We start from the raw sequence: 14977 nt of genomic DNA, 5'->3' as shown, positions 1-14977 counted from the left end.
CCAACACCCTCCACCCCCCCGCCACCAAACACAGACAACAAAAGTATACACAGACACACAAACACAGGTTGTCTTAAATGTCACACCTTATATAGAAATTAATTCTAAATGGATTAGGGCCTTAAATCTACAGTGTGAAACCATACAACTTAGAGAAAACAGTTATTTATTTATTTAGTTAGTTAGTCTTTTGTCTTTTTAGGGCTCCACCTGCGGCACATGGAGGTTCTCAGGCTAGGGGTCGAATCGGAGCTGTTCCACCCGCCTACGCCACAGCCACAGCAACACCAGATGGGATCTGAGCCCCATCTGCGACCTACAGCACAGCTCACGGCAACACCAGCAGATCCTGAACCTACTGAGCGAGGCCAGGGATCGAACCCACAACCTCATGGTTCCTAGTGGGATTCGTTTCCACTGCGCCACGGTGGGAACTCCCAGAAAAGTTTTTTTCAAGAAAAATATGCCGTCATTCTTCTGTCCCTTTATCCTTCTGGCCTGTCTGTATTTAGTTTGGACATCTCACCTTTGGGGGCTTCTCATTGGTCCCGAGGGCTGACTGGGTTGGTCCTCTCTCCCACGGGCTCCAGTCATGCCACGATGGACGTTTGTCTTTTCTCTGCTTGCCCAGCATCTGAGTCTTTACATGTTTGGGGAATTTCTGTTGCATGGGCTTTGTTTGGTGTGAGGGCCCACTGCCTGCCTACAGAAACTAGGAAGGACAGATTCTATCTCTGGGTACCATGTCCTGGCAACTTGAGTATAACGGTGTCATTTAAAATAGTCTTTCTTTTTAGCCAGACACTTTGAGCATGGAGTGAGTGATGCAAAGGGACTCAGACGTAGAGAACTCAGCTGTGCTGGTGGCAGCAGCATTTGCCTTTCAGGGGGGCACTAGCGATGCGATCCAGGGACGAGTGGTGTTAGGTACAGCACATGGCTTGTGGGGCATTGAGTGGTGGTCCTGCGACCAGCCTTCTTCATTCCTGCCTTTCTAATAATTCAATGAGGTATGAGATCCTTTCTATAAATTCCTTTTCCATTTAGTCAGTTTCTGTTGTTTGCAAAAGAGTCTTGATTGATTCAATCCCTCATCTTAATAATGGTGTACATTTTTCTTGCTTACTTGTCATTTCCTCCAACCAGATCACGGGCAGGGGCTCAGTCTTATTAGTCCTTGCACATTCACCACACAGCATGTTTGAGGTATATTGGCTTCTCTGTAAATAATAAATGAAACATGCAGGTCTTCAACTTTGTTTCTCCACTGGCATGACATTTAGTGGTAATTACTTTGTGTCTTTGGCATTCGGTGGACTTTTAGTGTTCTGTGCTTTGTAAGATTTGAATATTTTATTTACCTTCTTGAGTACTTTGCTGGGAACTTGCAAAAGAGTTTGTAGGCACAGTTATCCTGAACTGTGTTTTTCCTTCAGTCCTTTTTTTTTTTTTTTTTTTTCCTTAGTGGATATACTAAGTGAGCTAGACAGGGGAACGCCTTTTATCAGGACAAAGAATAAGACTTCATGATCAACTGACACAGGAACAAGCTGGTAGATTTTATGTGGACAGCACGGTAGTATCAGTACACTGATGTGTATTTTTCTTGAGATATATGTGTGTGCATAAAGGCTATCTCTCTGTATGTCCTGTTTGTTCCTGTGGTTAATTCCGAAGTATTTCAGTCACTTGGGCTCAAGTTCTCAGTTATTTTGGAGGATTTCCTCTGCTTTGTCCCTCTCATCAGGACTGGCATTGATTGTACCTCTTTGGTACCTTCCCTTGTCCTCTGCTCATGTTTTGAGCCAAGTCACCATGACCTTTCCTGCATAACCGCCTCACAGGCTCACTTTTACTGAAATCAAGCCCATCTTTCACAGAGCTCCTGGCTGGATCTTTCTGATGACACTTCAAGGCGCTCCATAGTATCCTGTGATTCCAACCCAAAGTTGGTCTGGGTATTTGTTCCGATTGCCCTTCTTACTACACTTAACCATGGTTCGGAGTTCCCGTCATGGCGCAGTGGTTAACGAATCCGACTAGGAACCATGAGGTTGCGGGTTCGGTCCCTGCCCTTGCTGTGAGCTGTGGTGTAGGTTGCAGACGCAGCTTGGATCCCGTGTTGCTGTGGCTCTGACGTAGACTGGTGGCTACAGCTCCGATTCGACCCCTAGCCTAGGAACCTCCATATGCTTCAGGAGTGGCCCAAGAAATAGCAAAAAAGACAAAAAACAAACAAACAAACAAAAAAAAACATGGTTTTACCAATCCCATATTAAATAGTGTTTGGAATAATCTGTTTCTTCTGTACCTGCTGCTTGCCCCCTCCGCAGCCCAGTATGTTCAAATTCTGCCATTCCTTTGACAGAGAACATGCTCGGGGATGCCTTCCCTTACCCACGCTCCTTTATTCGATGCAGAGATACTCTTTCAGATAAGCACCACCGCTTGTCTTCTGGGAGCCAATCTCATCTTTCCTTTGGCTTTAGCTACTATGGTCCTCGTATTTGAGGCAGTTGAATGGATTTGAAAATGAAAGCATCCATGGTCCTCCCTGTAGCGGTGTCCAAGGTAATGGATCGTAGGTTTATCTCATTAGGTTTTAGAAAACCCAAAGCGCTATCGAAAGCCGAACACCTTCAAAACACTATAATCTGCCTCATGCAGATACCGGTAGGGATATTTATGGTTATGAAACACATGGTTTCTTCTTTAAAATGGTGCCTTGGTGTTTCCTTTCCTTGCTTGGAGACTTTTATTCAAATTATCATTTGTTTCGTGCTTTCACAGTCCATGCTCCGAGGGAGAGGAGGTTGCTATAAACATACATTCTATGGCATTGAAAGCCATCGCTGCATGGAAACTACCCCAAGCTTGGCATGTGCGAATAAATGTGTCTTCTGTTGGCGGTAAGTAAAAACGAATGGCCATGGCGACCAAATATGTAATGATCTGTAATAATCAGTTTCAGCCCAACCCTGCACTCAAATGTACCCAAAGCCCCGTGTTTTTACAATTAATCCCCTTTTCCATTCCTATTATATTTTTGAATTGGGTTGCTTTTTTTTTCCTGGACTAGTTTTATCAGGGGGTTGCCAATTTTTAGTTTCTTTTTTTTTGTCTTTTTGCCATTTCTTGGGCCACTCCTGCCGCATATGGAGGTTCCCAGGCTGGGGGCCGAATCGGAGCTGTAGCCACTGGCCTACACCAGAGCCACAGCAACACAGGATCCGAGCCGTGTCTGCGATCTACACCACAGCTCACGGCAACACCGGGTCCCCGACCCACTGAGCAAGGGCAGGGACCGAACCCGCAACCTCATGGTTCCTAGTCGGATTCGTTAACCGCTGCGCCATGACGGGAACTCCCAAACTTTTAGTTTCTTCAGCCCTTGCTTAAGCTTTATGGATCTTCTCCATTGTGTCTTTGTTTTCTTGTTTAATACTCTACTACTCTTTCTTTTCTCTCTGTTCTTTTTCGAACTTAAATTGGACTATTAATATTCAGTCTCCTGTAAGTTTTTACGTAGAAATTTTCCTCCAGCTACTTCTTTAGCTGTATTCCGTAGAGTTTGATTAGTTGAGCATTATTCAGTTGGAAATATTTTCTAATTTCCATCATGACTTCTTTGTAACTCATGGATCAAAGAAGTCTTTTTTAAAAACGAGATTTTGGTGATTATATTTTCGTTATTAAACTTTAGCCGAATTTTATTATTGTTGTAATACATGGGTTCTAATACAAAATACATAAAATTCATGAAGTGCTACATGCCTAGTATATATAGTCAAGTTTAAAAAAAAAAAAATCTATCACATGGAGTTCCCTTGTGCAGTGGGTTACAGATCTGGCATTGTCACTGCTGTGGTGTAGGTTTGATCCCTGGCTGGGAACGTCCACATGTCACGGTCCTGGGGGGAAAAAAAAATCTATCATATACTCATGGAAAGAGTGTACTTTTTAATTATTGGGTAATAAAACAGCAACAAAATTATTCTGTGTTGCTTATTTTTTGTTTTCTCATTGTTGAGTAGTCCTTTTCATCTGTAATAATACTTTTTTGCCTTAAAGTCTGAGTTTTCTACTATTAACGTAACTCTATTAGATGTCTTTTTTGGGGGGGTCTTTCTTTTTTCCTTTCTTTATGTAACTTCAACTTTTATGTGTCCTTATATTTTAGTGGGTTGCTTAGAAACAAGTGTTTGGCTGGATCAGTTTTTAAAAGTCATCTTTATTGAAGTTTTATTTATATATATTCGAACGTACCTGCCTAAAATGTACAATTCAGTGAGTTTCGGTAAACGTGTGCCCTGGGCGACTATGCCCATGGTCAAGATGAAGTACTTTTTGTTGTCCGTGGAGGTTCCCCTGTGCCCCCTCCCAGTCAGTTTCTCTCATCTCCTGCCAGCCCCAGGCAAAGTGATTTGCTTCCTGACATGATATGTTACTTTTTCTATAGACTTGCATAAAAATGGAATCATTCAGTATGCATTTTTGTATCTGGTTTCTTCTGCTCAATAAAATGTTTTTGAGATTTTGATTCACCCAGGTTGTTATATCTCAGTAGTTTGTCCCTTTTTATTACTGAAGAATAGTCTGTTATATGGTTGTACCACAGTCAATTTATTCAACTCTTTTGAATATTTGAGTTGTTTCAAGTTTGTTTTTTTTTTTAGGGCCGTACCCACAGCATATGGAGGTTCCCAGGCTAGGGATTGAACTGGAGCTGCAGCTGCTGGTCTTTGCCACAGCGACAGCAACGCAGGATCCGAGCCGTGTCTGTGACCTACACTGCCGCTCAGGGCAACGCCGGATCCTCGACCCATTGAGTGAGGCCAGGGGTATAACCTGCGTCCTCATGGTTACTAGTCGGGTTCATTACTGCTCAGCCACAATGGGAACTCCCAAATTGTTTCCAGGTTTTGACTTGATAATGAATGAAGCTTTATGAATATTAATGTACAAGACTTTTGTAGACAAATGTTTTCACCTGGGTGTGGAATTGCTAGATTTTTAAATAGCCACTTGGACAATCTCTCTTTTAACTGGTGAGTTTAGTTGATCTCTTTATAGTCATCTTTTTCTTTATAGAAAAATTCTGACAGGTATATACATTCTTCATAATTTTTTTTTTTTTTTTTGTCTTTTTGCCGTTTCTTGAGCCGCTCCGGCTGCATATGGAGGTTCCCAGGCTAGGGGTCGAATTGGAGCTGTAGCCGCCGGCCTACGCCAGAGCCACAGCCACAGGGGATCCGAGCCACATCTGCAAGCTACACCACAGCTCACGGCAATGCCGGATCCTTAACCCACTGAGCAAGGCCAGGGATCGAACCCGCAACCTCATGGTTCCTAGTCGGATTCGTTAACCACTGAGCCACGATGGGAACTTTTCTACATTCTTCATAATTTAAAAAAAAATTTCTTTTTATGGCCACACCTGCAGCATATGGAAGTTCCCAGGCTAGGGTTTGAATTAGAGCTGTAGCTGCCAGCCTACACCACAGCCACAGCAACACCAGATCTGAGCTGTGTCTGCACCCTGTGCTATATCTTGCAGCAACGCTGGATCCTTAACCCACTGAGCAAGGCCAGAGATCAAACCTGCATCCTCAGGGAACTTAAAACCTGCTGAGAACTCCAAGGAATATCTATTTTTATTCTCTTATTTTGTGCTTTTTTGTTTGCCTTTGTACATTTTTTTTTCTTCTATTTTTCTTTCTTTCTTTTTTTCTATTCAAGATTGGTTTTATAGTAAGGCATCAGTTTTTGTGTTTTGTTGTAGGAGACTTTTCAGATTATCTTACTGGAAATTGAAGCCCTGAGTGTTGTGTAAGCTGGCTGCATACAGTGTATCCTATGTAGAATTGAATCTTTCATGTAAAATGGGAAATCACCTAAATTGTAGACATCTTTTCCTTAGGGCCTGCCCCTCGTTCATTTTTCTCCTTCATGACAGCTCCGGGTTCTCTAGCTCCTTAGTCCTTGTGTCTTCATGTCAGCTCATCTTGTCGTGATCACCCATGACTTCCTTACCATCAGCTCTAACGGGGGTGACTCCATTCTGTTGTAGTCGAACTCTAGCGAAGCACGCTCGACAAAAAGGACTTCTGCAATCTCTTCTGGTTTTTCCCCCAACCTTTTGGCAGTTTTTCCGTTTCCCCTTGTTGGCGCTTTTTTGGCTCCTTCTTTGCCTGAGGAGGTCTGTCTGCTTCTGTCCTTGGCGTTCTTGAATCGCTCTGCCTTGTGATGGGAGGCATCGCAGGCCATCTCCATGGCTTCCCTGCACACTTGGGGTTCCACACCTTTCTATTCTTGATCTCCAAGCCTAGTCTTCCTCCTGAGTCTTCCTCTTCTGTTTGTGATTGCCTGTTTTGGATATATTCTTTCAGATGATCCACAGGCGCGTCAAGCCCAGTTTGTCCCCAGGAGTTTATTATGCTCTCTGTTAACCGTTCTTTCCTGTCTTGGTAGTGGCAGCCTTGGCAATCCAGCGCTGAGACCGAAAAGCTCTCTTTCTCTAACTCACTGTGTCCATTTGTGTATTTAATTCTGTTGATCGTACTTTAGGTCCTCATTATTTTATCCTTTAACAGCCAAAATGATTTAATAGTCTGTGTCATTAATGTATCTTTCATATTGGAGCTATACCTCTTAAAATTTTTCTTTTAATTTAAGTGAACATAAAAGTAGTCCAGGCTTAACATAGAAAATTTTAGAAAATACCAAAAACTATGAAGAAAAACAACTATCTGTGATTCAAGCATCCAGGGAAAACATTGCTAATGCTTTATGCTATTTGCTTTCTGTTTTTCCCCCTAAGTCTTTCCTCTTATTTTAAAAAAATATGAGATCATCCTCTACTTTGTTTTATGTCCTCTTTTTATTTTTTTAAATATAAGACTCTTGCTCTATCATTAAAGGCTTATATGCATAAACTTTTTGTTTTGAAATAATTTTAGTTTACGGAAGATTTCCAAAGGTGGCATGGAAATGATGTGTCTTTCACCCATCTTTCCCTACTGTTCAGACCTTCTTTTGCCGTGGAACAAGTATCAAGACCAAGACATGAGCGTTGATTCAATACTGTTAATTAAACTAGAAACTGTGTGAGTTTTTTTTCCGTTTTCCTGTTGGATCCAGTTCAGGATCCTACATCCAATTTAGGTGTCACATCTCTAGTTTCCTCCAGTTCTTTAGGCTTTCCTTGTCTTTCACTACCATGACAACTTTTGAAGAATATTAGGTATTTTTGGATTTTTGGAAAATGTGACTTTCTCAGCTTATCATATTGGGGGGTACATATCATATCTAACTGTTATTACTGAGGTTTTTTGGTTTTTTTTTTTTTTTGCTGCACCTGTGGCATGTGGAAGTTCCTAGCCCAGGGATATAACCCGTGCCTTAGGTACAACCTCTGCCACAGTTGTGGCAACACAGGATCCTTAACCCACTGTGCCACACAGGAACTTCCTATTACTGTTTTTTGAACATAGAAAGAGTAGTATAGTGAATTTCTGTGTACCTACTCATATATCTAATCACACTCCATTTACCTACCATAGTCCTCACTATTTTGATGCAAATCCCAGCCATTACTGTTTTATCTGTACATATTTTGATTGACATATAATATAAAAATTAAGGCCTTTAAACAAAGGATATAATACTGTCATCCTGTCTTAATTTCTTTTATATGTTTTCCCTTTAGTTATCCAGAGATATAGTGAAAAACTGGAAAGTATCTTTTTGGACATTCTGTTAAATCAGTGGTTCTCAACTGGGGCAAAATTTGTTTTTTCACCCCATGTGGAAACTTAGGACACTTGACCGTGTCTAGAAACCTTTTTTTTTTTTTTTTTTTTGTCTTTTTTTTGTCTTTTTTGCCTTTTTCTTGGGCCACTCCCACAGCATGTGGAGGTTCCCAGGCTAGGGGTTGAATCAGAGCTGTAGCCGCTGGGCTACACCAGAATCACAGCAACGCAGGATCCAAACCACGTCTGTAACCTACACCACAGCTCACAGCAGTGCTGGATCCTTAACCTGCTGAGCAAGGCCAGGGATCGAACCTGCAACCTCATGGTTCCTAGTCTGATTCGTTAACCACTAAGCCACAACGGGAACTCCTAGAGACCTTTTTTTTTTTTTTTTTTTTTGTCTTTTGTCTTTTTGTTGTTGTTGCTGTTGCTATTTCTTGGGCCGCTCCCGAGGCATATGGAGGTTCCCAGGCTAGGGGTCCAATCGGAGCTGTAGCCACCGGCCTACGCCAGAGCCACAGCAACGCGGGATCCGAGCCGCGTCTGCAACCTACACCACAGCTCACGGCAACGCTGGATCGTTAACCCACTAAGCAAGGGCAGGGACCGAACCTGCAACCTGATGGTTCCTAGTCGGATTCGTTAACCACTGCGCCACGACGGGAACTCCCCTAGAGACCTTTTTGATCATTGTAACCGAGGAAGGTGCTACTGGCATCTCCCTAGTAAAGGACAGGGTTGCTCTTATATATCACATAACATAAAGGACAACCCTCCACAACAAAGCATATTCAGTCCAAAACGTCATTTGTGCCGAGGTTGAGAAATCTTGTGTACAGTGGTCCAGAGGTGTAGAGTAAGAACTTCGCAAGAGTGTATTTGCTGTTTTTACTATCCTTTGGCTACTGTTGGCATAAGTTTAACTTTTATATAAGCTGTAGACACACAGTACATCCGTACTCTCTTTTGGTTATACTGTCAGTTGTTTTTAGAGCTATTAAAAGTAAAAAAGTGAATTTAATTTTTCCTCATTGTTTTCCTTTTCGGCACTCATCATTTCTTTCTACAATCCAAGTTGCTACCTGGTATCTGTTTCTTTTGCCTGAACAACTCCCTTTATCATATCCTGCAATGTAGGTTTGCTGACAAAGAAATTTCTTAAATTTTGTCTGCCGAAGTATTTATTACTTCATTTTTTGAAAGATATTTGCACTGGGTATAGAATTCTGAGTTAACAAGTTTTTGTTGTTGTTGTTGTTTTTTTGCTTTTTAGGACTGTGTCTGTGGCATATGGAGATTCCTATGCTAGGGGTCGAATTGGAGCTGCAGCTGCCGGCCTACACCACAGCCACATCTTCAACCTACACCACAACTCACATCAACACTGGATCCTTAACCCACTGAGTGAGGCCAGGGATCAAATCCGCAACTTCATGGTTCCTGGTCAGATTCATTTCCACTGTGCCACGATGGGAACTCCAAGTTTCCTTTAAGCTTGTTGGAGTTCCTGTTGTGGCATAGTGGAAATTCCTAAGCATTCTTTTAGGTGTCATTATAGTTTTATCTGGCTTATTTGTGTTGTCAGAAGTAATTTTTAATCTTTGTTCTTATGTAATGTGTCCTTTTTCTCTAACTTAAAGAGTTTCTCATTTGCTTTGTTTTTATTAGTTTGGATATGGTATTTTTAGGCTGTTAAAAAATATCTTGGTTGTTCTATGAGCTTCTTGGATATGTGGTTGTTTATCGTTAACTTTGAAAAATTGTTGGCCATTTTTTTTCTGCTTTGTTCTCTCTGTTTCCTTTCTGGGATGTCAATCATTTGTATTTTGGTTCTGGGATTCAAATTTTGTGTGTTTTGGACCTTTTGATGTTGTCCCATAGTTCTTGGATGATCTGTCCTTTTCTTCACTTAAAGTTGTGTGTGTGTGTTGGTTTATTTATTTTTTATTTATTTTTTGGTCTTTTTGTCTTTTTTAGGGCCGCACCCGCGGCATGTGGCAGTTCCCAGGCTTGGGGTCCAATCGGAGCTGTAGCCGCTGGCCTTCACCATGGCCACAGCAACACCAGATCTGAGCCACGTCTGCAACCTACACCACAGCTCACGGCAATGCCGGATCCTCAACCCACTGAGCAAGGCCAGGGATCAAACCCACATCCTCATGGATACTAGTTGGGTTCACTAACCACTGAGCAACAACAGGAACTCTGTCAGTTGGTTTATTTAGATTGGCCTCTCTGAATTTTTTTCATTTTTTTCCTCAGGAATTTATAGTGAACCATTGATCTGTTGAAGGCCTTTTTTTTTTTCAGATTTATTTTTCCTATTTGATTGTGTTTAATTTTCATGTTGGTGCTGAATTTACCCACCTGGTCTTGCATGTTGTTCACCCTTTTCTGTCAGGGCTTTTAACATATCAAAGCATCGTTTTAAAAATATTTCCTGTCAGATAGTTTCAACACTTGTGTCAAAAGAGTTTGGTTCTGTTGATTGCTTTGTCTACTGGAAACGTGTTGTTGTTGGCTTGCTTTTTGGTATGACTCATTTTTCTGTTTAAAGTCAGAAATCTTTTTTCAAATATTAGAAACTGAGGTAAATGTTTTTGTGGGTCTGGAAACTGGCACACTTTTCCTTTCTGGTGTCCTTTATAGAAGTGTTTTCCTCTGTGTCTGATTCCTCCTGCACTGCCTCTAGGTAGGGTCTTGCAATAATATTCAGCTGGTGGTCGTTACTGGTTGCTTGTTAGCCTCGTGGTGTGTGGCTGGGAGGGGGGGGGGGCCCTGATTGAGTCTCATTCTTAACCAGGCCCTTCTCTTCTCCACCTACCCTTCTCTGCTTGGTGTCAGGACGGAAAATTAGTAAAATACAGCTGTAAATAGCTAAGCTTTTATGAGGCAACCAACTCTGATTTTGTAATTATATGGATTTCTTCATCGGAAGAGACAAGCTGAAATCTTAATGCAGGGGGACCTTTAGAACTTTGGCCTCTTTTTTTTTTAAGGCACCACACCAATCCAGTGGGTACTGAATGGCGGTGGAAGATGGACCAGCCTGATATCATCTTAAAGGAAGCCATCGAAAACCATCAGAACATGATCAAGCAGTTTAAAGGTACTTATGTTCCCTCTACAAAGGAATTGCTAATAGCCTGAATTAAATCGGCAGAGGAATTGCCTCTTTGGCAGGATTTTGTCCCTGCTGGCAACCTCTCATTGAGGGAAGTGAAAACTTTGTAGAAATATTATGTCCATTTTGGCCTTTTTAGTTTTTACTGATAACATTATGTCCCCTACGGGGGAAGAACTAAAAAATTTAGTTCAAAGCATAGCTACTGTAATACGGCGCACTCCGGCTGTTAAGTTTCGCCTGGGAATGTATCACCATCTTTCCCCCAAAACCTTTGCTATTGTTCCATCTTGGTGGGCACAGAGCAGCCTTAAAAGGGACTGAAAATTCTAGATCATTGGAAAAGTCTTAAGTAATATCTATCTGTTAGAGAGTGATGGGAAAGCATTTTCGTACAGATGCCTTATAAAGAAGGAGGGTTAGTGTGAATGGAGTTTCCTCCCCATAATCCACAGTGATGTGCAGAATTCTGCCTCTCAGTTTTTAGAATTTCCTGATTGAGTTCTGCATCACAGTTAAAGGTATGCGACTTTACTGGAGATTGCTGGTTCTCAAGCCGTAGGGTGCCTCCTCCAAATCCCTTGTTCAAGTAGAGATTCCTGGTCGTCTTCCCTAGCAGATAATTCAGTGAAGTCTGAGGTGGGGACCAAGAATGTGCCTTTCCAACGGATTTCCGGGAGGTATGGATGTTGTTGAACTGGGACCCATGTTTCGAGACCCACTGCTCTAGGTAGATGTGGTGCGCTGGTGAAGTGACGGCTTTAGACAGACAGCTGCAGAGGGTCCACCGAAATTTGTTTGGCTCCCTGTTAAATGTGTGTGCTTCCGTCCTCCCCCTGCCTCTAGTTAGTTCTCCCTCCTTTCGTCTGCCTTCCTTTCTGATGCAACAGCCACAAAAAATGAATTCCAGCCAAGGTTGTCTTGATACAGTTACTCTTGTGGTGCGAACATCCTAAGTGAGCGTCTTTGTAAACCCTGGTAATTAGCATTTTGAAGATCAGGTGACCCTTTCATGCAGAGCAGTGTATTCTTTCAGGTCACTGCTTCTTGAGATCATAGCGCTTCTGATAGTGTTTTTCTTTTTTTCTTTTTGTCTTTTTAGGGCTGCACTCGCAGCATATGGAGATTCCCAGGCTAGGGGGGTCCAGTCAAAGCCATAGCCACCAGCCTACGCCAGAGCCACAGCAACTTGGGATCTGAGCCGAGTCTGTGACCTGCGCCACAGCTCATGGCAACACCGGATCCTTAACCCACTGAGCAAGGCCAGAGATTGAACCTCTGTCCTCATGGATGCTAGTTGGGTTCGATGACTGCTGAGCCACTATGGGAACTCCTGATGTTATTTTTCTAACACCACCAAGCTTCTCCAGGTCTCAGCAGACATGGCCTGGGTGTCCAACAAATTTAATTCAATCCTGACACTGTCTGGAGACAGCATCAGACCTCACAGGTTAAGGGCTCAGTCCTACAAGACTGCCCCCACCTCAGATGCCTGTCCCAAGTGTAGGGTGTTATCTATGCTCCAGACTGACTGGTAATAAATCGGAAGTTCCTGCAACCTCCTCCTTGGATTCCGTTAGTTCGCTAGAGCGGCTCATAAAACACAGAGGAACATTGACTTATGTTTACCAGTTTATTAGAAAGGGTATCACAGAGGTTGCAGCTGGAGAGAACATACGGCCAGGTCTGGAAAGGTCCTGAGGGCAGGAGCTCCCGTCCTCGTGGAGTGGGGGTGCACCATCCTCCTGGCGCATGGATACAGCCACCAATCCAGAGCTCATCAAGTCTTGTTTAAGAGTTTTTAGAGAACTCAATTTGTAGCCCCACTTCCCTTTCTCACCAGTCCTGGGGCGTAGTTGACAATCCTAACCCTAAACCCTTGGTCCTTCTGGTGACCAGCCATCCTGAGGCTATTTATGGTTCTACCCTGTGTCACCTCATTTGGACGCACTCAGGTGTGCTCAAAAGGGGCTCCTTATTTTTTAGCACCATAAAAAACAGTATCACCGTTCTGAGTTCTTAGGAGAAATTGGAAAAGTAATACACATAGTGATTCAAGATCAATAGGAATTTATAGACTATAATTATCCCTTTATTTATTTATTTATTTTTTTGTCTTTTGTCTTTGTTGTTGTTGTTGTTGTTATTGTTGCTATTTCTTGGGCCGCTCCCGCGGCATATGGAGGTTCCCAGGCTAGGGGTTGAATCGGAGCTGCAGCCACCGGCCTACGCCAGAGCCACAGCAACGCGGGATCCGAGCCGCGTCTGCAACCTACACCACAGCTCACGGCAACGCCGGATCGTTAACCCACTGAGCAAGGGCAGGGATCAAACCCGCAACCTCATGGTTCCTAGTCGGATTCGTTAACCACTGCGCCACGACGGGAACTCCTATCCCTTTATTTTATTCTTTATGAATTTTCTAGGCAAAGTTGACCTGTGCATCTTTGTGTATGTCGGTATGTATGTGCTGACTTGATGCTATACATCTGCAAAGATGCTAATAAATATTTAAATATTCCATCTTGGCTTTTAGTCTCGAGCTTTTTTTTGTCTTATTGGGGCCACATCCACGGCATATGGAGGTTCCCAGGCTAGGGGTCTAATTGGAGCTGTAGCTGCCAGCCTCCACTACAGCCACAGCAATGCTGGATCTTTAACCCATTGAGCGAGGCCAGGGATCAAACCTGCATCGTCATGAATACTAGTCAGATTCATTTCTGCTGAGCCATGGTGGGAACTCTTCAAGTTTTGTTTTGTTTTGTTTTTTAAACAAATGATTTTCTGTAACTTGGATAAAGCAGTGTCTCATCAGTTTTTTGGAAAATTAAACGAAACTCTAGTGAAAAAGCAGTAGGTCTCTACATCAGGAATTTACTACATTTTCTTAGATTCTTTGTTGATTTAGTTAATATTATTGATTGTTGATCTTCCAGTGAACCATATTCGAAATTTGCCTTTTAAATAAATTTCAAGGCGAAGTCTTATTTTCTTTTGGATGGTTATTAGTCTGAGTTCTCCAGAGGAATAGTCAACAGGATGCTGTGTGAGTGTGTGTGAAAAGAGTGGGAGAGATTGATAGAGCAAGAGACGGACTTAAGGAATTGGATAATGTAATTATGCAGACTTGGCCAGTCAAAAGGATGAATGAAAATAATCCGATGGGGTAGACCAGCAGGCTGGAGATGAAGACGGAACTGCAGTTCTAGGAGTTCCTGTCGTGGCTCAGTGGTTAATGAATCCGACTGGGAACCATGAGGTTGCCAGTTCAATCCCTGGCCTTGCTCAGTGGGTTAAGGATCCGGCATTGTCATGAGCTGTGGTGTAGGTTGCAGACACGGCTTGGATCCTTCGTTGCTGTGGCTGTGGCGTAGGCTGGCGGCTACAGCTCTGATTCGACTCCTAGCCTGGGAACCTCCATATGCCACGGAAGCGCCCCAAGAGATGGGAAAAAAAAAAAAAAGAACTGCAGTTCCAATCCCAAGGCCTTCTGCTGGCAGAATTCCTTCTTGCTTAGGGGAAGTGAGCCTTTGTTCTTTGAAGGCCTTCAGCTGATTGGCTGTGATTCATCCCCATTCTGGAGGGCAGTCTGCTTTCCTTGAAGTCCTCTGACTAAATGTTAATCTCATCCAAAGGACACCTTCCCGGGAACATCCAGAGTAATGTTTGACCGGATATCCCGCCCGGTGGCCCAGCCAAGTTGCCACATAAAATTAACCATCCCGGATAGTAATATGAGAAGCAGGCAAATGCTACTAATTTTATCTTTATAGTCTAATCAGTTTGTTTGGGTTTAGTAACTAAAGAACCAGTTGAACCCTTAAGTAATGGGATGATGACCAGGGATGTGTGTTTCCTGGACATCTGGGAATCCTTCTGAATAAATTGGGGTCCCAGGCGGTTTGCAAGGGAGGAAGCAGCCCTGGGGAGCTGACATTCATTTCCTCCATTCCGAGATGTCCTTGATGCAGAATGACAGTCTCAGTTTTGATAGTAATTTTTCTGACAGGAGCATTTTTGCAGATGCACTTTAAATGGAAATAAGTGATGAATAAATCATGAGGCCGCCTTTCTTCACGTTAATAACATGTGTTGGGTG

At 42.8% G+C, this 14977-nt stretch overlaps 1 protein-coding gene across 5 annotated transcripts in view; it reads left to right on the top strand.

Moving 5' to 3' along the window:
* TYW1 (tRNA-yW synthesizing protein 1 homolog (S. cerevisiae)) overlaps positions 1–14977 on the top strand; it is a 254780-nt gene that overhangs the window by 43839 nt on the left and 195964 nt on the right. For 4 of the 5 annotated variants that reach the window (XR_014840300.1, XR_014840299.1, XR_014840298.1 and 1 more), the window contains exons 10-11: positions 2791–2909; positions 10754–10863. Coding sequence is in view for 1 of the 5 variants with exons in the window: in XM_003481010.5 (XP_003481058.2) it covers positions 2791–2909; positions 10754–10863 (229 nt within the window). In the remaining 4 variants the exon portion in view is untranslated. Of the gene's footprint in view, positions 1–2790; positions 2910–10753; positions 13072–14977 lie in introns of all 5 variants that reach the window. The other variant, XR_014840301.1, reaches the window with a different exon arrangement.

The sequence above is a fragment of the Sus scrofa genome, chromosome 3 (genome assembly GCF_054392235.1).
Source record: "Sus scrofa isolate SSC_HxYL_T2T_F1_AM1 chromosome 3, Sscrofa_HxYL_maternal_Yorkshire_Landrace_v2.0, whole genome shotgun sequence".
Classification (NCBI taxonomy): Eukaryota; Metazoa; Chordata; class Mammalia; order Artiodactyla; family Suidae; genus Sus; species Sus scrofa.
The sequence above is the reverse complement of the archived record's forward strand: the minus strand, read 5'-3'. Positions and strand labels throughout refer to the sequence as shown.